This window comes from Actinia tenebrosa, unplaced genomic scaffold, assembly GCF_029948245.1.
Source record: "Actinia tenebrosa isolate PJP-AT-01 unplaced genomic scaffold, QUT_ActTen_1.0 PGA_scaffold9__36_contigs__length_13948895, whole genome shotgun sequence".
In the NCBI taxonomy this organism is placed as follows: Eukaryota; Metazoa; Cnidaria; class Anthozoa; order Actiniaria; family Actiniidae; genus Actinia; species Actinia tenebrosa.
In genome coordinates, this window is record NW_028292586.1 from 4,496,744 (window position 1) to 4,517,909 (window position 21,166).

Here is a 21,166-nt window from a genome sequence, read left to right on the forward strand (position 1 = left end):
GTATGATCTTTTGTTTTTACTATTAAATAATAAGCAATAATGGCAAAAAGTGCCAAAAACTAGACTTTCGTATGAGTTTTGATCCCAATTTTCGTTTTGGGTTAACAATCAAAACCTTTTTTAAACAGTTAGAAACTGATGTACTATGATAAAATGCCTGTTTGAAGCAGTATTTTCAATAAGCCTGAAGCAAGATGACGTTTTACCCCCGTCTCTAGACCATAATCCTTTTCACATTGCTTTTGTTCTTTAATTATGACTATTGTTCCTGTATTCTCTAAGGAATAAAAAATTTTAATATGAAAGAATTTTAGAAACTATTATGGTATAGAGTCGGGGGTAAAATGTCATCTCGCTTCAGGCTTATTGTACAAAGATGTTTTGTTGCCTTTGTGTTAGAATGTTGCTTTATTTGTCAGCTAGGCTTTTTTATAGAAAATGTTTGGGAAAATAAGCAAATGAAGGCCTAAACCTCATTTTCGAATAAAATTTTTGCTTTGGGTTAACACCCTGATTCCACTTTCATCGGTCAACTCCACTTCCAAAAATAACAAGATTTTATAATTAGCCTTGTACAACAGCATTTCTTCAAGAAAATAGTTTTTGGCGCTCACTGCTTCAATACCAAAAGAATTCTGGTACCCAAAGAAGGAGCCTGTCTATATAGTGTATGAAAAGTAATGTCGCTGAGTGCTTATATGTATTATATGTGTTTTATAGGATTATCAATAAATTTACACACGTTTACATGCAACTGCCTTGTAGTATTATTGGTTGATTAACTGGCGGAGAAGGGTATTTGGGTTGGTTTGATAGTTGGGTTAATTGTAATGTGTCCAGATTCCCAAACCCTCACCCTATCCTGTAAATATGCAGTACAATGTATTTGAAAGTGGCATAAATCAGGGGTGGATCCAGGATTTTGTTCAGGGAGGGGTGCTGCATGCAATGGTAACCCAGGGAGGGGTGCACCCCTTAGGATCAAAGGGAAAAACAGTATAAGTTATCTTTGAAGTAGGGGCACAAAGTGGAACTGGATCCGCCCCTGTAAATGACTTTGACAAATTGGGGAGTTTAAAATATTCTTTGATCAAATTCTATGTGTGTGTGCCTGTGTTGGGGACGGGGGGGGGGGATACAAACATCTCCCAATCCGGTCGGCTCCACTGGCTATGTGATAGAGCAAAGATATTTGTGGGTAGTATTGGCGTGGTAGGGTACGAACACCTCTATGATAGAGCTAGTGTGAGTAGTGTTGGTGTGGTAGGTTAAGTAGCTAGGGTCTAGTTATAGAAGTCTTTTTCTCTGCTTTTCTCCCATTCTCATTTATGTGTTCAGATGCAAGCAGCTCTTCTATTATCGAAGTAAATGAGAAATCTGAAAATATCTTAAAGATAATAAATTTAAAAAATGAGAATGAAAAAAATGCAAATCCCAGCACTAAAGTTCCTGTTCTGGCCACCAAATTAAAAACCAGTTATTTAAAGAATAATTCTCGTACTTTTTACTTGGAAATTGGTTCACAATTTTCTCACAATTATTACTGATGAAAGTAGAGGATATCTTGGCTTGGATTAAGAGGTTTTTGTGCCCGGAAATACGTCACTTAACTTATAAGCACAAAAGTTATTGTTGGGTTACCTGTATGTATGTAGATATTCTTAAAATTCTAGGAAACCGACTACTATCCTTCGAATCTTCACAGACAATAATTGGAAAACTAAATATTCTTTCTTGCAATTAATAAAGCATAAAGAAGGTAAGCCTTTAAATAATCTAGAGGGAAATTGCCGGCTTCTTTTCTCAATAATATTGATTTCGGGGAAAGGCGAGACTCGAAGGTCTTTAATACAAGCTTTATAATTCCTTAGAGCGGGTTAGAGGCAGAAAGACAGAGAAAGACAACATTCTTGTCTTGTTCAAAACTAAGAATATAAAAGACGTCTCTCTCGTTTAAGTTATTCTTTTTTCTTGAAAAATAACTTTGAATTCTTTCTTTCTTTCTACTTATCCTCGACTTAAGACATAGTGCAGTTTTCGTATGACTGTGAAAAGTTCACGGCACGAACACGGTCGTGACACAGCAAGGGATACGCCAGACAAATCGCACGAGAATTTACTCTCCATCCAATAAAATAGTGTAGTCAACCACCCCTCCCCCCACTCCAATAAAAAAATGTACTTGCCCTTATTGACAGGGAATGGGATGCAAATATCTTTGGAAAATATGGAGGGAGGGGGCCGGGGGTTGTCGTATCATCGAATGAGGGTTAACAGAATTTTAAAAACTATGGAATTTTTGACCTCTTATAATAACTACTTTCTTTACTTTGAGAGCTTTGAGAGTATTGTTTTCCCATTTCAGACCACATGCCATTGTCTTGAGAATAAGATTCTTTGTTTGATATTTATTTATATTCACATGTCTTCTCAACTATTTAACAAAGGAATGATACTCAGGGGAATGACGTGTGGTCGGAGATTGGAATGAAATATTATGCCCAAGCTAAAGATAACCCCACTGGCTGGTTGCCTCAAACCATCCCATAAAAGATAGAAGATATAACCTCAATGTAAATTTATTTGTATTCTTGTTTTGTATACCCATCTGAAGATTGATTTATTCAATATGCCGAGCTATGGAGAAACTATTGGTGTAAAGCAACCAGACGATACCCAAGGAATAGCAAAAGTTGAACTGAAAAATGGAAGTGAAGAGCTAATAGCAGAGCTGGTTGGTTGTGCCATACATCTATCAATGAAAGACAAAAGCCTTAGAAATGTTCTTCAATTGGACAACAAAAGTTATGAGGAAGTGAAGTATTTTATATTTGTGCCATGGTTCTGCTCATGCAGACCCAAACAAATGGATGAAAACAGTACGAAAATTGTGGTCAAACTTCACCGATATGGAAAGGAACAAGGAAAAGAGTTTTCAGTAGATGAGAATAACAGTGGCGGAATTTTTAAAAAGTATCACAGTAATAACTATTTTGTCATTCCTTTACCAGAGAAAAGTTCCCAAGAATCTTCATTTTTAAAAAAATGGAGCTCAGACCTCCTCTTATTCAACAATTCAAGTCAAATTTTACAAAGTAAGAATTTCTTTTATGGAATCAAAAAAGTGGAAACAAAAAAATTATTAAAGTTTTGTGGGTTTAAAGAGGAATCTGCCAAGTTGGATGAGCAGGGTATTCTACTGATTCGTTCATCAATCTATGAAAGCTATGTGATTGGATGCTACAAGAAGGAGAACGGCAGAATTAAAAAGTATTGTTTCCTTTTAAAAGGTAGAGTATATAAGTAAATCAAATCACATTACTAAGTATTTTTATGAATCATTAGTATATAATAGAGCAGAGAGAAACAGTCATTTTGATATTCCCCTTTCTATATTTTATGCCATCTCTTTCCCTTCCCAATTTTTTTGACCATTTCTTCCTCTTCAAACAAATTTACCGGTAAATTGAATAATAGTGAATTTATCCCTTTTCTCTGATCTTTGTGCCGACTCTCCCTTCTCCGTATATTTTTGTATTGTTTCTCCCTCTTCCCTGTCGTTTTTTAGCCATTTCTGCCTTCTTCAAAACAGAAATACTAAAATTTATCAGGGGTGGATCAAGGTGTGGTAAAAGGGGTGACTAGTCACCCCCCTTTTGCTCAAATTTCTCAGTATTATTGTTAGTAACAGTCACTCTCCTTTACCTCGAATTCCTGGTAAATTTGTAATCATCACTCCCCTTCTAAAATTCCTGGATCCGCCCCTGTTTATTCACTCCCTCCATAAATGTAATGTCATTCATCCATTCATTGATCCATACATTCATTCATTTAATTATTCATCTGTCCATCCATTCATTCATTCATTCGATCATTCAAAGAAAGAAAGGACAGTTTCAGTACAATCAAAAAATAATTAACGAATGGATGTGCGGATGGATGAATGAATGAATTAATAAATTGATAAATTTCATGTTAATTTACATTCAAGTATAAATAAATTAATGATGTTTTGGAACAGGACTAGAAGAAATTGCTGAACCTGCAAGAGGGACGGACAACCCTCCTCCAGACCAGCCTTCCTCCAGAAGGATTGAAGGAGGGGACAACCCTACTGCAGTACAGCCTTCCTCCAGAAGGATTGAAGAAGGAGGGGGCAACCCTCCTCCAGACCAGCCTTCCTCTGGAAGGATTGAAGAAGGAAGGGGTAACCCTCCTCCAGACCAGCCTTCCTCCAGAAGGATTGAAGAAGGAGGGGGTAACCCTCCTCCAGACCAGCCTTCCTCCAGAAGGATTGAAGAAGGAGGGGGCAACCCTCCTCCAGACCAGCCTTCCTCCAGAAGGATTGAAGAAGGAGGGGGCAACCCTACTGCAGAACAGCCTTGCCATCCGCTTTGGAGAAACCCAGCCCCCGAGTCTGAAGATGGACGAATTGGCTCAGAATTAGTAGTAGGATCAGTAAGGCATTCCAGCTGGCCTATGAATCCTGAAGAAGAAAGGGAAAAAACAAAGGGAAAAAAACTGATTCATCAGACATATGGTCCCAAAGTTGAAGATATGCCCCATGACGTCACACATGAAGTATGTCTAATGCTTAACCCTATACAAAATCAAACAGCCAATGACTATCGCAAGGTAGCTGAGGAAATTGGCTTGAAATACTATCAGAGAGAGAATTTAGCAAAAGAAAACCCTATGGAGGATGTTTTCAAAGTGATGATCCACCAAGCAAAAAAAGTAGATGAGTTTGTAGATATTCTATTTAAAATAGGTAGAAAGGATGTTGTATCGATGATGTATGACATGGCAACACATTAACAATCTTAGTAATTCTGAGTACATCTGGTGACCATATAAGTACCAGCCAAAAATTAAACAGATCGGAGGCAGATCTGGTTCAAAATTCATTCATTTTGTTATGCCTTATCGCTTTTTGACTCTCAACTTTGATACCCTCGACACTCAAACAAAAGCCAAACTTTTTTATAGCATGCATATTTTACACTTGGCATACTCAGGGCTTTCAGAATGTTTTGGAGATAGGTGGTCACGAGTCTGAGGTACTAGTAAGCTGGCTGTGATCTGATATATTAATGAGAATTTTTTATAGAAAAGAAAAAGTAGCTGGAGGTTAACTTCAAAGCAACCGCTTGGGAACTGGCAGCTGCCAGTTCATTCTGAAACCCCATTCCCAACATTCTAAAACCTCAATGGACCCTACACAAAACTGTCTTGAATGTGAGGCTAACATGGAATTACAAAGGAAATGCCACGAATTCCATCGAGAAAAAGTGTGATTTCTTTTGTATTTTCATGTAGCCTCGCATGCATCCAAGTCCTTTTTGAGAAGGGACCATTATGAATTAGCTAAAGTTTAAAACTTGGCTTATGTAGTATGGTTTTATTGAGTTATTTTATTACTTACTACAAAATTGTGACAAAATACTCATAAATTGCATAGTAACAGGCAATTTTTACAGTCATGAGAGGAAAACGTTTGTATACACTGTAACTTGCACTGGGAAATTAGCAGCTGCAATGCAAGGTGATAGCAAGTTTGCAGTTATCTATTCCAAGGTTGAGGAAACTGGGTTGAGTTGGCACTGCAGTGAATTGTGGGACTGTTTTAGTGGATGAAAAGATGCCATCTTGGAAATATGTCCCTTAAAACTCCCACAATGCATTGAAACTGAAATGTCAATTCGACCCAGTTTTTTTTCGACCTGGGAATGGCTAATAATCTAGGTCAGTTAACAAACTGCAGTAGTGGTGATTATGAGTTTGAGTAAAGAAAAAGAAAAAAAATGAAAAAGAAAAAAATGAAAAAGAAAATAAAAACAAAGAAAAAAATGAAAAAAAAGAAGAAAAAAAAAGAAAAAAAAAAAAAAGAAAAAAAACAAAGAGAAAAAGAAAAAAATGTTTTAAGCAATGAAACAAAAAAGCCACAAATTCTACATTCATTGGCTACTGTATTTTTTTAAATGGAAGGTAGTTTTTAGTTACATAATTAAAACCAATGATTTCTGCTATTCTGTTTTAAAATGGCAGGGCAATAATTGTTATCAATATCACACTTTTTGGTAGGTAGTTATCTATCTTTTTTTCATTACTAATGTATTTTAATTGCCCTATTTCACTGTGACGTCACATCAAAACAATCTATTGTTTAAACGCAAAGGATCATGGTTGTCGGAGGGGGTCAAATCAACGCAAATTCACCGAAAATTGTTCTAAAACCCGTATCAATCCTTGAAGAGAAGTAGAATAGCCAGCAAACGCTCAGAATATTTTTTTCTACATATTAACACATATTATATCTTAAAACCAGGCCATTTTATATTAAACTATTTCGCAAGGAGCAAATTTTGTTGAATTTTCTGTTGGATTTGGCAATTCTATCCCCCACATAAACAAACAGTCAGGTAGTGAAATAGGGAAATTGACATTCAGACAATATGCAAGATTGATTCTTCTTTTATTTCTTCAAATCACCTAAATCACCTGAAGACTTCCTTTAATTGGATTAGGATTTACCAAGTGAATGAAGCTATAAAAGAAGAAGTGAAAGCTTGCATATATATTTGTGTTAATAACAAGGGCAGATCCAGGGGGGGAACTGAAGCCCCCCTTCAGCAGGAAAAAACCCCTGAAGAATTAGATGTTGACTGAAGATACTCGATCAGCCCCACCTAAACTCAATTAGACCCCCCCCCCCCCCCAAATTTTGGCTGGATCCGCCCTTGAATAACTATGGCCTACAATGAGTGGTCAAGTTTTAACTAATAAAAACTCTTTGAGGTAAATGTACAGGACACTTCATTCCATTGTATAACTTGTATGATCTTTTGTTTTTACTATTGAATAATAAGCAATAATGGCAAAAAGTGCCAAAAACTAGACTTCCGTATGAGTTTTGATCCCAATTTTCGTTTTGGGTTAACGATCAAAACCTTTTTTAAACAGTTAGAAACTGATGTACTATGATAAAATGCCTGTTTGAAGCAGTATTTTCAATTGTACAAAGATGTTTCGTTGCATTTGTGTTAGGATGTTGCTTATTTGTCAGGCTTTTTTAAAGAAAATATATGGGAAATAAGCAATGAAGGCCTAAACCTCATTTTCGAATTGGGTTAACACTGATTCCACTTTCATCGGTCATCTTCACTTCCAAAAAAACAAGTCAAACTTTCAGAATAACAAGATTTTACCCTTGTACAACAGCGTTTCTTCAAGAAAATTAGTTTTCAATACGAAAATACCCAAAGAAGGAGCCTGTCTATATAGTGTATGAAAAGTAATGTCGCTGGGTGCTATGTATTATATGTGTTTTATAGGATTATCAATAAATTTACACACGTTTACATGCAACTGCCTTGTAGTATTATTGGTTGATTAACTGGTGGAGAAGGGTATTTGGGTTGGTTTGATAGTTGGGTTAATTGTAATGTGTCCAGATTCCCAAATCCTCACCCTATCCTGTAAATATGCAGTACAATGTATTTGAAAGTGGCATAAATCAGGGGTGGATCCAGGATTTTGTTCAGGGAGGGGTGCTGCATGCAATGGTAACCCAGGGAGGGGTGCACCCCTTAGGATCAAAGGGAAAAACAGTATAAGTTATCTTTGAAGTAGGGGCACAAAGTGGAACTGGATCCGCCCCTGTAAATGACTTTGACAAATTGGGGAGTTTAAAATATTCTTTGATCAAATTCTATGTGTGTGTGTGCCTGTGTTGGGGACGGGGGGGGATGCAAACATCTCCCAATCCGGTCGGCTCCACTGGCTATGTGATAGAGCAAAGATATTTGTGGGTAGTATTGGCGTGGTAGGATACAAACACCTCTATGATAGAGCTAGTGTGAGTAGTGTTGGTGTGGTAGTTTAGGTAGCTAGGGTCTAGTTATAGAAGTCTTTTTCTCTGCTTTTCTCCCATTCTCATTTATGTGTTCAGATGCAAGCAGCTCTTCTATTATCGAAGTAAATGAGAAATCTGAAAATATCTTAAAGATAATAAATTTAAAAAATGAGAATGAAAAAAATGCAAATCCCAGCACTAAAGTTCCTGTTCTGGCCACCAAATTAAAAACTAGTTATTTAAAGAATAATTCTCGTACTTTTTACTTGGAAATTGGTTCACAATTTCCTCACAATTATTACTGATGAAAGTAGAGGATATCTTGGCTTGGATTAAGAGGTTTTTGTGCCCGGAAATACGTCACTTAACTTATAAGCACAAAAGTTATTGTTGGGTTACCTGTATGTATGTAGATATTCTTAAAATTCTAGGAAACCGACTACTATCCTTCGCATCTTCACAGACAATAATTATTGGAAAACTAAATATTCTTTCTTGCAATTAATAAAGCATAAAGAAGGTAAGCCTTTAAATAATCTAGAGGGAAATTGCCGGCTTCTTTTCTCAATAATATTGATTTCGGGGAAAGGCGAGACTCGAAGGTCTTTAATACAAGCTTTATAATTCCTTAGAGCGGGTTAGAGGCAGAAAGACACAGAGAAAGACAACATTCTTGTCTTGTTCAAAACTAAGAATATAAAAGACGTCTCTCTCGTTTAAGTTATTCTTTTTTCTTGAAAAATAACTTTGAATTCTTTCTTTCTTTCTACTTATCCTCGACTTAAGACATAGTGCAGTTTTCGTATGACTGTGAAAAGTTCACGGCACGAACACGGTCGTGACACAGCAAGGGATACGCCAGACAAATCGCACGAGAATTTACTCTCCATCCAATAAAATAGTGTAGTCAACCACCCCTCCCCCCACTCCAATAAAAAAATGTACTTGCCCTTATTGACAGGGAATGGGATGCAAATATCTTTGGAAAATATGGAGGGAGGGGGCCGGGGGTTGTCGTATTATCGAATGAGGGTTAACAGAATTAAACTATGGAATTTTTGACCTCTTATAATAACTACTTTCTTTACTTTGAGAGCTTTTCTCTGCTTTGAGAGTAATGTTTTCCCATTTCAGACCACATGCCATTGTCTTGAGAATAAGATTCTTTGCTTGATATTTATTTATATTCACATGTCTTCTCAACTATTTAACAAAGGAATGATACTCAGGGGAATGACGTGTGGTCGGAGATTGGAATGAAATATTATGCCCAAGCTAAAGATAACCCCACTGGCTGGTTGCCTCAAACCATCCCATAAAAGATAGAAGATATAACCTCAATGTAAATTTATTTGTATTCTTGTTTTGTATACCCATCTGAAGATTGATTTATTCAATATGCCGAGCTATGGAGAAACTATTGGTGTAAAGCAACCAGACGATACCCAAGGAATAGCAAAAGTTGAACTGAAAAATGGAAGTGAAGAGCTAATAGCAGAGCTGGTTGGTTGTGCCATACATCTATCAATGAAAGACAAAAGCCTTAGAAATGTTCTTCAATTGGACAACAAAAGTTATGAGGAAGTGAAGTATTTTATATTTGTGCCATGGTTCTGCTCATGCAGACCCAAACAAATGGATGAAAACAGTACGAAAATTGTGGTCAAACTTCACCGATATGGAAAGGAACAAGGAAAAGAGTTTTCAGTAGATGAGAATAACAGTGGCGGAATTTTTAAAAAGTATCACAGTAATAACTATTTTGTCATTCCTTTACCAGAGAAAAGTTCCCAAGAATCTTCATTTTTAAAAAAATGGAGCTCAGACCTCCTCTTATTCAACAATTCAAGTCAAATTTTACAAAGTAAGAATTTCTTTTATGGAATCAAAAAAGTGGAAACAAAAAAATTATTAAAGTTTTGTGGGTTTAAAGAGGAATCTGCCAAGTTGGATGAGCAGGGTGTTCTACTGATTCGTTCATCAATCTATGAAAGCTACGTGATTGGATGCTACAAGAAGGAGAACGGCAGAATTAAAAAGTATTGTTTCCTTTTAAAAGGTAAAGTATATAAGTAAATCAAATCACATTACTAAGTATTTTTATGAATCATTAGTATATAATAGAGCAGAGAGAAACAGTCATTTTAATATTCCCCTTTCTATTTTTTATGCCACCTCTGATCTTTCCCTTCCCAATTTTTTTGACCATTTCTTCCTCTTCAAACAAATTTACCGGTAATTTGAATAATAGTGAATTTATCCCTTTTCTCTGATCTTTGTGACAACTCTCCCTTCTCCGTTTATTATTGCATTGTTTCTCCCTCTTCCCTGTCGTTTTTTAGCCATTTCTGCCTCCTTCAAAACAGAAATACTAAAATTTATCAGGGGGATCAAGGGGTGGTAAAAGGGGTGACTAGTCACCCCCCTTTTGCTCAAATTTCTCAGTATTATTGTTAGTAACAGTCACTCTCCTTTACCTCGAATTCCTGGTAAATTTGTAATCATCACTCCCCTTCTAAAATTCCTGGATCCGCCCCTGTTTATTCACTCCCTCCATAAATGTAATGTCATTCATCCATTCATTCATCCATTTACCCATTCATTCATTCATCCATTCATTCATTCAAAGAAAGAAAGGACAGTTTCAGTACAATCAAAAAATAATTAACGAATGGATGTGCGGATGGATGAATGAATGAATTAATAAATTGGTAAATTTCATGTTAATTTACATTCAAGTATGAATGAATTAATGATGTTTTGGAACAGGACTAGAAGAAATTGCTGAACCTGCAAGAGGGACAGACAACCCTACTGCAGAACAGCCTCCATCTGGAAGGAGTGAAGGAGGAGGAGGCAACCCTACTGCAGAACAGCCTCCCTCTGGAAGGAGTGAAGGAGGAGGAGGCAACCCTACTACAGAACAGCCTCCCTCTGGAAGGAGTGAAGGAGGAGGGGGCAACCCTACTGCAGAACAGCATCCCTCTGGAAGGAGTGAAGGAGGAGGGGACAACCCTACTGCAGAACAGCCTCCCTCTGGAAGGAGTGAAAAAGGAGGGGACAACCCTACTGCAGAACAGCCTCCCTCTGGAAGGAGTGAAGGAGGAGGAGGCAACCCTACTGCAGAACAGCCTAAGCTTTGGAGACACCCAGCCCTGGACGTATCTCAGGAGTCTGAAGATGGACCAATTGGCTCAAAATTAGTAGTAGTATCAGGAAGGCATACAAGCCGTCCTATGAATCTTGAAAAAGAAAGGGCAAAAATAGAGAAAAAAGAACTGATTCATAAAACATATGGTAAAAGTGTTGTAGATATGCCCTATGATGTCAAGAACGAAGTATGTCTAATGCTTAACCCCATACAAAGGCTAAAAGCCAATGACTATCGCAAGGTAGCTGATGAAATTGGCTTGACCCACTATCAGATAAGGAATTTAGCAAAAGAAAACCCTATGGAGGATGTTTTTGAGGTGATGATCAGCCAAACAAAAAAAGTAGATGAGTTTGTAGATATTCTATTTAAAATAGGTAGAGGTGATGTTGTACAGAAGATGTATGACATGGCACTACACACACAATCTTAGTAATTCTGAGTACGTCTGGTGGCCATATTAATAGTTAGAAGAAGTTAAAAGCCACTGATAACAAGTTAAGATCAAGGTATGTTTTTTTTTTTATTTAAAAATTTTACGATTTTTTCAGCATAAGACAGCACAACGGATACATTGTTTGGGCTTGCCTGTGGTTTTCCAAGGCCGGAATGTCAAATGAAATATTTCCAAAAACATTCACTCTTTCGTTGCTTGGCGGTTCGAAACTACAAAGAAAGCAGTGCGTTGTTTCTTGTAAAGTTTTCTTTTACAAATCTTCTTTGTCACCTATAGTTCCAACACAAAATTTGACAGCATGCAGCAATCATTTGATTTGATTTTGGCGCGAAATTCTATTGAGGTTTTTAATTGGCTCCTCGACAAACAAGCCGATTTCAATTGGCCCATAATAACAATTGGAAAGGAATGTTCTGCTCAAGTAAGCAGAAGACCTGTGACGAGAGAGACTGAGAGTTTTTGGTTCCGAAGGCACTGATGGGTCCAAGACTATTGGACCGACTTTTTGGTCATTGTACATTAGACGGTACGATTTTCGCCTACAACTATCGTATACAACACGCTCGCGTCTGTCGTAGGCGAGTTGTAGGATTGATTTACACGCTACGACTCGAGTTGTAGGATGGCGCAAGCGTGTTGTATACGATAGTTGTAGGCGAAAATCGTACCGTCTAAATCGGCCTTTACGGTCTCTAAGCTCGGAGAGTGCAGCGGCCGAGCGAGGGACTGCGGAAGAGGGAAAGGGGAGGGAACGTTGCGTGACAGACCCTACGGACGTCTACTCTGGAGATTAAACAAACAACGAAGCTAAAAAGGTCAAATTGAGGTAAGGCTAGTTTGGTTTTACGATTCAAATTTAGTAAATAAACTATTCGACAATCAGAATTATTGGGGAATATTTATGATCATTCGAGGTAAATATCTCCGAGTTTGAAGCGAATAATTGCAGATTGTTTGTACAGAGAAGTTAATAAACCCGTAAAATAGATATTAGACCAATACACTTTACTAGACCCTAATTCCATTGTTTTCTTTTGTGTCTATTTGACTATATACACGCTAACTAGTACTATTTTTTATAACTTCATTATTTACATAATCCTTATAATGGTGTGATATTTGGTAAACGTTTTTTTAAATTGAATCTTACTTGTTTTGAAAGATTGTGCACTCAAGTTTAAACGCATGATCTCAAAATATAAAATGTTTTTAATGCAAATTAGTAATCCAAAATATTCTTTCGTATACTCTCATTGGGAAAATCGTTTCCCCCCGGATTGCTATTTTTAATAGGCTTCCTCGTTGGTATTGCTAAAAAATGGATTTCCTTCGTTCTCTTTAGCATTCCGGTTCCCCAAAAGGCTCGATTACATAGCAATTTTTTCTGCAACTTGCCCGGGGCAATTTGTCTCACGACTGCGTTGCGACACAAGTTGCAAGAGTGTTTACACGGTGCAATGGAGACGCAATCGTTGCCAAAAGTAGAAACGAATTCTACTTTTCGTAACGATTGATGAAACTTGTCTCGTATCATTTTTCAAATTGCGCTGTAGGTTACAACGTCGACAAGTTGCAGAGAAAATTGCTCCGTGTAATCACGCCTTTAACATGGGACAAAGTTTTCGATCAGAGGAAGAATTGTCAAATGTGAAGTAATTTTCGACCAATCGGAAACCGCGAATCTTCATATTCACTTTTGAATCCGAAGTAAAATACTACTTTTAAAAGACATCTTAAACGTTCAGAGCAAACGATTACGATCAGCTTAGCGTTATTCTCAAGTGAACGGAAATTAGAATAATGTATACTTAAGTTTAAATTTTGTTTTAAGGCGCACTTCTAATCAAATCGAGCCAAAATGTCAGGGCCTTTAGCTGATGAGCAATGGCTGGAAAAAAATCCTCAAGTCCAAAAATTGATAAAAAAGTTCATGAAAACGAGTGACGAGGCTATCCCGTTCATGAAAGAATATGCTGATGCTGTTCCAGAGATATGCACAAAGTTACAAGAATGGATCGATAACCTCCAGGTATGATAGATCGACTACTTCGACGATAGAATGCGCGTCATATATTCGTAAAACAATTACTAGCCATGTAGCCCTTGAACAGGGGTCGCGGAGGGGTGGGGCAGGGGCTACTGCCCCCCTCCCCACTTTTCCCATTTCCCATACTAGTCTTTTATATTGTCCAATCTTAGCCCCCCTCCCCCCTCCCCCAAACACTTTTTCTCATACTAGTCTCAATCTTAAACTTAAACCCCACCCCACACACACTTTTTAGGATGCTCCGCGGCCCCCGTTTTAGTATTTATTGGCATGAACCAAACAAGGACGTGTAGAGGTATTTGCTTTTGTTCCCAATGTTCTGCTCCAGTAAAATGAATGATCTAAAAATGGCATAAATGATTTTAAAAATAGCATCAATGATTCTAAAAATAGCATCGAAGAGTGCTCTTGATGGGGCGGGGGATTACATTTACTCTTGTATAATACTTTTAGGTACAAGAGACTGCAGTCAATAGCGTTCACACAGCAACTACTGGAGTCGCCATTGCATCTACCGTTGCCCTATTCACACCGCTGGCAGTGTTTGGCGTAGTAGGGTTGATTGGGTCCGGCGTAGGCGCCGCGGCTGTAACAGTAGGTGACACTCGACGAAAAAATGGATTTGTCATGTAGGCAAACATATAGACAAATATATGGGCAAATATCATATTTGACTAATAGTAAACAATATTTGCCCAATGACTGTATATGATATGTACCTACACATTTATCCCATGGGCACAGATGGCAAAGTCCGTATGGCCCAGTAAAATCCCAAACGGCAAATATATAGCAGATATCATATCATCCATACATTTACCCGGTAGTAAATGTGAATGCTCATTTGATATGTGCACGTATTTGCCCAGCCCGTATATGTGTTTTATGTCTTACGTATACCCTGTGTTTCCCCAGGCCGTATATGTGATTCATGCCTTACATATACCCTGTATTTTCCCAGGCCGTATATGTGATTAATGCCTTACATTTACCCTGTCTTTGCCCAGGCCGTATATGTGATTAATGCCTTACATATACCCTGTATTTTCCCAGGCCGTATATGTGATTTATGCCTTACATATACCCTGTCTTTGCCCAGGCCGTATATGTGATTTATGCCTTACATATAACCTGTCTTTGCCCAGGCCGTATATGTGATTTATGCCTTACATATACCCTGTGTTTCCCCAGGCCGTATATGTGATTTATGCCTTACATATAACCTGTGTTTGCCCAGGCCGTATATGTGATTAATGCCTTACGTATACCCTGTCTTTGCCCAGGTCGTATATGTGATTAATGCCTTACATATACCCTGTCTTTGCCCAGGCGGTATATGTGATTAATGCCTTACATATACCCTGTATTTTTCCAGGCCGTATATGTGATTTATGCCTTACATATACCATGCGATATGCTCTGACCGTATATGTGATTAATGCCCCCTTAATGCCTCAGATGTACCAGGCGTCTTAGCCATATTTGCTCAGTTGAATTATGCTCATCATATTTGCTAAATTTAACTATATTATCAGTCTTCAGCTATTGTCACTTATGGCAGGCCAAAAAAAATAGAAACGATATATGTCGTGACAACCACCTCATACTTTAAACATAGCTAACCTATACTAAGAAGCAGGAAAAAAGACATAAATCATACTGAAACATTTTCATTGTGAATTTCCTTTTCTTGACGACTGATTAACTATGAACAATTTGTTAACTACAACTAATTGAAAATGCTAGTTCTGTAAATTAATTACAGGTGTTTGTTTCATCTTGTGACAGAATTTGTGAAAGGAGATCATAATATATTTAGTTGTCAATCGATCTGTGGCTTATGTACGATTCTTTTTAGATATTCTGTAGTAGTACACTTCATTTATAACTGCAAAAACTTAATTAAGGACACCGAACGTGGTTGGGTTTCTACGAGTTTTATGAATTAAATCTTGTGTCACTGTTCCTCCGTTCCTTTGGCCTGATTTCTAGGGTTTTCCTTCTTCTTTCGATTATTTGAACATTATACTTGATTACTTTAAGAAATCCAAAGGTCAATAGGCTTAAATAGCCGCTGCTATACCGTTTGACCTTTGGATTTCTTCAAGTAAACGAGTATAACGTTCAAGTAATCGAAAGAAGAACGAAAACCCTAGAAATCAGGCCAAAGGAACGGAGGAACAGTGACACAAGATTTAATTCATAAAACTCGTAGAAACCCCAACCACGTTCGGTGTCCCAGTGCCCTTGATTTGATAAAAACCTTTAGGCTCTCAATGCCCATTCGGGACCTCCAGATGGCCTTGGGCGTCTTGACGGCTCCCCGATTTTCCGCTTCAAAAGCATGGTGAGACTGCGCTCTGACAGCCTCCTTTTTGCCTTTCGGTCCATGCTTTCCATGAACTGATTAGCTAGGGGGCTTCTCCATGGCAGAGGGTGTTTTATTAAAACTTTACTCTGCTTAGTAGGGCCCCCTTCGTTATTAGAGCCACTGTCCGCTGTATCGTCATCAGCCTGGTCATCCGCCTCTGACATCGACTCCTCTGATGACATATACTCCAGTTTCATAATTGCCTTGACTTTCTCTTTGTCCCCTGGTGATAGCGAGGTTGACAAGTCCGCTGCCTTGGATCTGGATTTTAGGAGCTAAAAGAAAAAAGAAAAAAAACCACCGTCAGTCAAAGTTTCTTATTAAACAAAGTCATAATCGTTGCAAATTCAGTTTACTCACATTTTGTTTTCTTTGTGTTTTCCGCTGCATCTTTTGATGCCTTCCAAGGGCCCCTGAACGCTCTCTTTTGTTTCTCTTTCTTCTCGTCAGAAAGTGACTTTTAAGGGCAGCTGAAATTATATCAAGTACCCATATATTAAAACTTGAGACAAAATTTGTTAGAAATTTTGGCATTTGGCCGACAATTACTCCTTTAGCATCCATTTGTTTTTGCTTTGTTTTGTTTTGTTTCGTTTTTTTTCTTTTTTTTTTCTTTTTTTTTTTCTTTCCATGTTATTTTATTTCAAACTGCTTCCCCTCCCTTCGGCATTTGAATATTTCTAAAAGGATTTCGTTACCCCCTCCCCCCCCCCCCGACCACCACCACCCTTTGTCCTCACCCCTCCCCCCCGGGTTAACTTTGATAGGTGCATAAGGCCTTTCGCACTTCGTAATATAAAATACATAAATACCTTCTAACTCGACGGCAGAGACATCCTTATGAACATTCAGAACTCTATCCCTTATTGCGTTATTAATATGTTCGTTGACGTCATCTCTGAAACTAATTAGGAAATGCCATATTTGAGTGGTAAGTGGAAACTTAATATGGAAAGAAACTATGGATGATTCAGACAAGATCATTTTTATTAAATTTTCATACTTACGCTTTAGTAAAATCCCATATAAGAGGGTTTTCTTCCCTGTCCCGTAATTTCTTTGCTACCAAGCGTACTTCAGACTGTAATAACATAATATAATTCATTAAAATCATAAGATGTACCTTAAGTTATTCTTAGACATAGTAATAATGTTTTCATTATTTGTATGGCTGTGATTGTATAATATTGGGAAAAAAATCGAAATCAAATCAATTCCTTTACAAAAAAGGAAATTATCATTATCATTCAGTGTCTTGTTATTGGAAATCAATAGTAAAGTTTGGTAGCATTAACCACTACCATGGCGGGTTTCCCGCCAATTTTAGCATTGCATAAATTATACCGCTGCATAATTATACCAACTACTCTTCGCGCCAAGAATTCCCAGTAAAATTATCAATAAAAATAGCTTGCTTTTTAAATATTGCCACTTTACTTACTGCAACAGCCTTTGAGACAGTAATCTTGGTCTTGCTGTTGTCCTTGTTCTGCTGGCTTTCTTTTAAGGCGGCTAGTATTTGGCGGTTTTGTGCTTGCAGTTCTTTAAACTGTTTCACAATCGTTTCGAAATTTGAAGAAAATTTCTTCTTTTTCGCTGTCGGGGTCAACGTTCTCATTCTCGCTTGTTGCTTGCAATAGGCGATTTCTGTGTTCTCTTAGCACATCCTCGTTACCACCAGGGACAGAGGGAATAAGTATGTTAAGCCTTTGAGAATTGGCGCCATTTTCAGTATGTCTACTGGTACTGCTTGTACTGGTAGTTGCAGTAACAGAATGGATTGGCATTGGGCGTCCTGGTAAAGGTGTAGATGTTCTTCCCATTTTTTTGATCGCGACGAATGAACGCAATTTATAAGCAAAGATATAGAATGTGCGGGAAACTAGATGACCGACAGAGTTTGTTACCTGTTTGTGACCAAAAGGCGAATGAACGAATAAGCACATCCACCGAACAAATCTACCCCCTATCTATCACGGCGTATCACGTGACTTGTGATGACATATACGTTCATATAATGAAGTCTAATAATAAAAAAAGGAATAACTGTCTTATAAAAATGCTGAAGTTGTATCCAGGATTCATGTTAAGTAATATATTTATTATCTTAAAGCTATTTGCTCCATTTTATAAAGTTATGAAATTTTTTCTAAAGCCTAGATTCACGAAATATCATTGCAATAAACTTGATTAGCTTCTAGCTCTAAAACCATCGTACCATTATCTGCCGCCAACAGTGACAGCTCTAAGGAAAAGGGCGCGGTAATAAAGATCCGGCGTGCTTTTGTCCAGTGGCATGTGGTTGATGGACGTGGAACTTTATTACGCTGGAATATGGCTGTTAGCCATTCAAAATGCTTGGATTTTGAGTAATTATCCCAATGATACACACCGTCTTTTTAATTATATAGTTCTGGAAAACAAAATGTCTTCTGCGATGTCAAAGCGTTATCATTGCTTTCATTGTAACGAAGATTTACATTACAGAGTATTTTGCCGTCACAAAGAAGAATTTTATGATCCTTTAACAAATCAATGGCAATTACAGCGGAATGACGACGAAGACTCAAATGATAGTATTTTCACTCACGAGATTGACGGCCAGAACGACACTTCTTCTAATGACTACAGCGAGATAAACGTTTTGGACCAAACTGATCAAGACTCCTCTGATGTGCCAAATACAAACCAACCATCAAGTGACGAATTCTTACCAGCTACTTCACAAAAAGGTATTGATGTTATACGTTTATTTGATGATTAGATTATATAATCTTTAAATGTTAAAGTCAAACTGCATAGATAAAAGACTGAATCTTTAACAAGCGGCTGATTTGCACATGATCTAGCTCCCCTATTGGATTTACTACCAAGCATTAGTGTTATTGAAGCGAGATTAAGTTAGAGGTACAAATGATTCTTTTCTATTTCTATCTTAGCCTCGTTTTCACCGTTACTTTTAAGAAGGGTGCATTATTAAGTAATCGGCTTATGGTTGCCATTAAAACCTCAGTGTTCATTCAGAAAGGTTCATTCAAAGAGTTTATAAAATCATAGCTAGAGATAACTCATTTAAAACGCCAAAAAGAATTTACTATGTTCAAATGGATATTGCTGTACATTTTTGTCTCCAAATCAATTCATGACTGTGGTCATCCTGAGATAGCATGGTATCCGGCAAAACATGTTTGTCAAGTTAGAGAAATACAATTATAAGTAATTTATTTAATATGTCTCTTGGGTTTTTTATTTTCGATTTATCATTTTTCTTTCACGAATTATAAATTGTTGTTTTGCTGACTTAGAAATTTATATTTTATTTTCAATGGAAATCATTTATTTTCAGAGCAAAATTTGGGTCAAAATTATACATTTAGGGACCGGTCATTATTTAAGTTGGAGGTAGGGGGGGGGGGGGTGGGAGGAGAAATTGTCAGTGACGCAAAAAAATTTCAAGGCCCCCCATTTGAAGGCATCCAAGTTTATCGAAAACCCCCCATGGATTGTAGTAAAAAATTTAAAAAATTTCCCTAAAAGTCATTTTTAAATTTCAAGACTTTCACTAGCAAAAATTTCAGGCCCCCCCCCCCCCCCCCCCAATTTTTTCTCCCCCCCCCCCCCCCAACTTAAATAATGACCGGTCCCTTAGCCCATGAGGGTTTTTTTTACTGACATTTTTTTTCTAGTATTATAATGGTTTCAGACTTTATCTTATACTATGTTGCAGTTATACAATGCCGAATGAATAAAATACATCGTATTTGCTTATGTTTAAAGGAGACGGAATATATAACTTTGAGGAAGAAGATCAAGTGTTTTGGGATGACAAGTTGGACAGTGAATTTGACCATGAAGAGATAAGAGGAAATGAAAGAAGGAGATTGGTTGAAAACTTGGGATATTGATATCGAAGACGTAGAAAGAGATTTTGAACAATCTAGTGCAGAAATAAGCGTTGCCGTCGAAGCAAGTTCCCGAGTGACCCTTATTAACTGGATTGCCTTGTTTGTGTGCTTTTGGTCTGCATACTTTTCTGTACCAGACCGAGGCATTGATATTCTCCTCGCCTTTTTTAAAGCGATTTTTGAGGTTTTGTGTGAGCTTTCGCCAATCATTTTCCCAACCGCAGTATTGGTTTTCCCGAGCTCCTTCAAACTCTTGAAAAATTATCTTTCTTTTAAAGATAAGCATTCAAAGTATGTTGTTTGTCCGAAATGCGACACCCTATACCGTTTTCAAGACTGCATAACAACAAGATTCGGGCGTGTCATTGCTAAACCATGTTCTCACATTGCTTTTCCGAATCACCGTCAATTGTTTCGCCGCACACCTTGTGGAGCGGAATTGCTTAAGGAAATTCGTTTGAAAAATGGACAGACAAAATTGTACCCACATAAAGTTTATTGTTATAAAAGCATCAGAGACACTCTAACTCACTTTATTAAGCGACCAGACTTTGTACAAAAATGTGAGATTTGGAGAAATCGGAATGTACCGGACGATATTTTAGTTGATATTTACGATGGCCAAGTGTGGAAAGATTGGCAATATTTTAACGGCACTCCTTTCCTTGCCCAGCCTAATAATTATGCTTTTATGCTGAATGTTGACTGGTTTCAGCCTTTTAAGCACAGTGTCTATAGCGTTGGAGTCATATATATGGTCCTCCTAAATCTTCCGAGAAAAGAAAGGTACAAAGAGGAAAACGTAATAATAGTTGGGGTAATACCTGGTCCACACGAGCCCAAATTGAATATCAATACGTACTTACAACCACTTGTAGCCGAATTGAACTTATTGTGGCACGAAGGCATCCAAGTTCGGCCTCATGGGAGTTAGAACAGCAAGATGTTTTTCGAGCTGCCCTCCTTTGTATTGCTTGTGACATTCCTGCACTAAGAAAAGTTTGCGGTTTCTTAGGATGTACTGCTCACCGAGGGTGCTCAAAGTGCACAAGATTTTTTCCCGGAGATTTTAGTAGCATGGATTTTTTCAGGTTTCGAAGATGACGATACACCAAGGACAAATGAAGAGCATCGAAGAGAGGCTCAGAAAATACTCAATGCAACAACCGCTGATGAACGAAACCAAATTGAAACTTCCACTGGAACAAGATATTCTGAACTCTTACAGTTGCCTTACTTCGATTGTACTCGTTACCATGTTGTTGATCCTCATGCACAATTTGTTTTTAGGGACAGCAAAACCTTTAATGAAAAATGTATGGCTAAATGCGAAACGCAATTATTTTAAAGAAAAATTTGAATTTAAAACCCAGGCAAGAA

The 21,166-nt window shown here is 37.6% G+C and overlaps 5 protein-coding genes across 5 annotated transcripts; 4 read left to right on the top strand and 1 right to left on the bottom strand.

Moving 5' to 3' along the window:
• Positions 1 to 1,671: 1,671 nt before the first annotated feature.
• LOC116293350 (uncharacterized) lies at positions 1,672 to 5,833 on the top strand. Its single transcript, XM_089024592.1, has 3 exons — positions 1,672 to 1,759; positions 2,615 to 3,290; positions 4,022 to 5,833. The coding sequence occupies exons 2-3, from the start codon at positions 2,630 to 2,632 to the stop codon at positions 4,816 to 4,818; spliced, it is 1,458 nt and encodes a 485-aa protein (XP_088880718.1). The 5' UTR covers positions 1,672 to 1,759; positions 2,615 to 2,629; the 3' UTR covers positions 4,819 to 5,833.
• A 2,463-nt stretch (positions 5,834 to 8,296) lies between these two features.
• LOC116296552 (uncharacterized) lies at positions 8,297 to 11,508 on the top strand. Its single transcript, XM_089024591.1, has 3 exons — positions 8,297 to 8,375; positions 9,239 to 9,914; positions 10,625 to 11,508. The coding sequence occupies exons 2-3, from the start codon at positions 9,254 to 9,256 to the stop codon at positions 11,437 to 11,439; spliced, it is 1,476 nt and encodes a 491-aa protein (XP_088880717.1). The 5' UTR covers positions 8,297 to 8,375; positions 9,239 to 9,253; the 3' UTR covers positions 11,440 to 11,508.
• A 738-nt stretch (positions 11,509 to 12,246) lies between these two features.
• Positions 12,247 to 15,179, top strand: LOC148904560 (uncharacterized). Its single transcript, XM_089024602.1, has 3 exons — positions 12,247 to 12,289; positions 13,295 to 13,492; positions 13,964 to 15,179. The coding sequence occupies exons 2-3, from the start codon at positions 13,322 to 13,324 to the stop codon at positions 14,141 to 14,143; spliced, it is 351 nt and encodes a 116-aa protein (XP_088880728.1). The 5' UTR covers positions 12,247 to 12,289; positions 13,295 to 13,321; the 3' UTR covers positions 14,144 to 15,179.
• A 483-nt stretch (positions 15,180 to 15,662) lies between these two features.
• Positions 15,663 to 17,499, bottom strand: LOC148904561 (uncharacterized). Its single transcript, XM_089025000.1, has 5 exons — positions 17,323 to 17,499; positions 16,889 to 16,962; positions 16,694 to 16,785; positions 16,242 to 16,351; positions 15,663 to 16,156 (listed from the first exon to the last, which is right to left on the bottom strand). Exons 1-5 carry the CDS (start codon positions 17,497 to 17,499, stop codon positions 15,776 to 15,778), a joined length of 834 nt encoding a protein of 277 aa, XP_088881126.1. The 3' UTR covers positions 15,663 to 15,775.
• Positions 17,486 to 20,669, top strand: LOC148904562 (uncharacterized). Its single transcript, XM_089024600.1, has 2 exons — positions 17,486 to 18,613; positions 19,659 to 20,669. The coding sequence occupies exons 1-2, from the start codon at positions 18,178 to 18,180 to the stop codon at positions 19,784 to 19,786; spliced, it is 564 nt and encodes a 187-aa protein (XP_088880726.1). The 5' UTR covers positions 17,486 to 18,177; the 3' UTR covers positions 19,787 to 20,669.
• The last annotated feature ends 497 nt before the right edge of the window (positions 20,670 to 21,166 follow it).

Bases quoted from the DNA above. Each gene is read 5' to 3' on its own strand.
- LOC116293350 (XM_089024592.1), top strand. From the start codon at position 2,630: ATGCCGAGCTATGGAGAAACTATTGGTGTAAAGCAACCAGACGATACC. The intron at 3,291-4,021 runs GTAGAGTATATA...GTTTTGGAACAG, and splicing joins GTATTGTTTCCTTTTAAAAG to GACTAGAAGAAATTGCTGAA.
- LOC116296552 (XM_089024591.1), top strand. From the start codon at position 9,254: ATGCCGAGCTATGGAGAAACTATTGGTGTAAAGCAACCAGACGATACC. The intron at 9,915-10,624 runs GTAAAGTATATA...GTTTTGGAACAG, and splicing joins GTATTGTTTCCTTTTAAAAG to GACTAGAAGAAATTGCTGAA.
- LOC148904560 (XM_089024602.1), top strand. From the start codon at position 13,322: ATGTCAGGGCCTTTAGCTGATGAGCAATGGCTGGAAAAAAATCCTCAA. The intron at 13,493-13,963 runs GTATGATAGATC...TAATACTTTTAG, and splicing joins AATGGATCGATAACCTCCAG to GTACAAGAGACTGCAGTCAA.
- LOC148904561 (XM_089025000.1), bottom strand. From the start codon at position 17,499: ATGAGAACGTTGACCCCGACAGCGAAAAAGAAGAAATTTTCTTCAAAT. The intron at 16,963-17,322 runs GTAAGTAAAGTG...ATGTTATTACAG, and splicing joins CTGTCTCAAAGGCTGTTGCA to TCTGAAGTACGCTTGGTAGC. The intron at 16,786-16,888 runs GTAAGTATGAAA...TTTCCTAATTAG, and splicing joins ATATGGGATTTTACTAAAGC to TTTCAGAGATGACGTCAACG.
- LOC148904562 (XM_089024600.1), top strand. From the start codon at position 18,178: ATGTGGTTGATGGACGTGGAACTTTATTACGCTGGAATATGGCTGTTA. The intron at 18,614-19,658 runs GTATTGATGTTA...TTATGTTTAAAG, and splicing joins ACCAGCTACTTCACAAAAAG to GAGACGGAATATATAACTTT.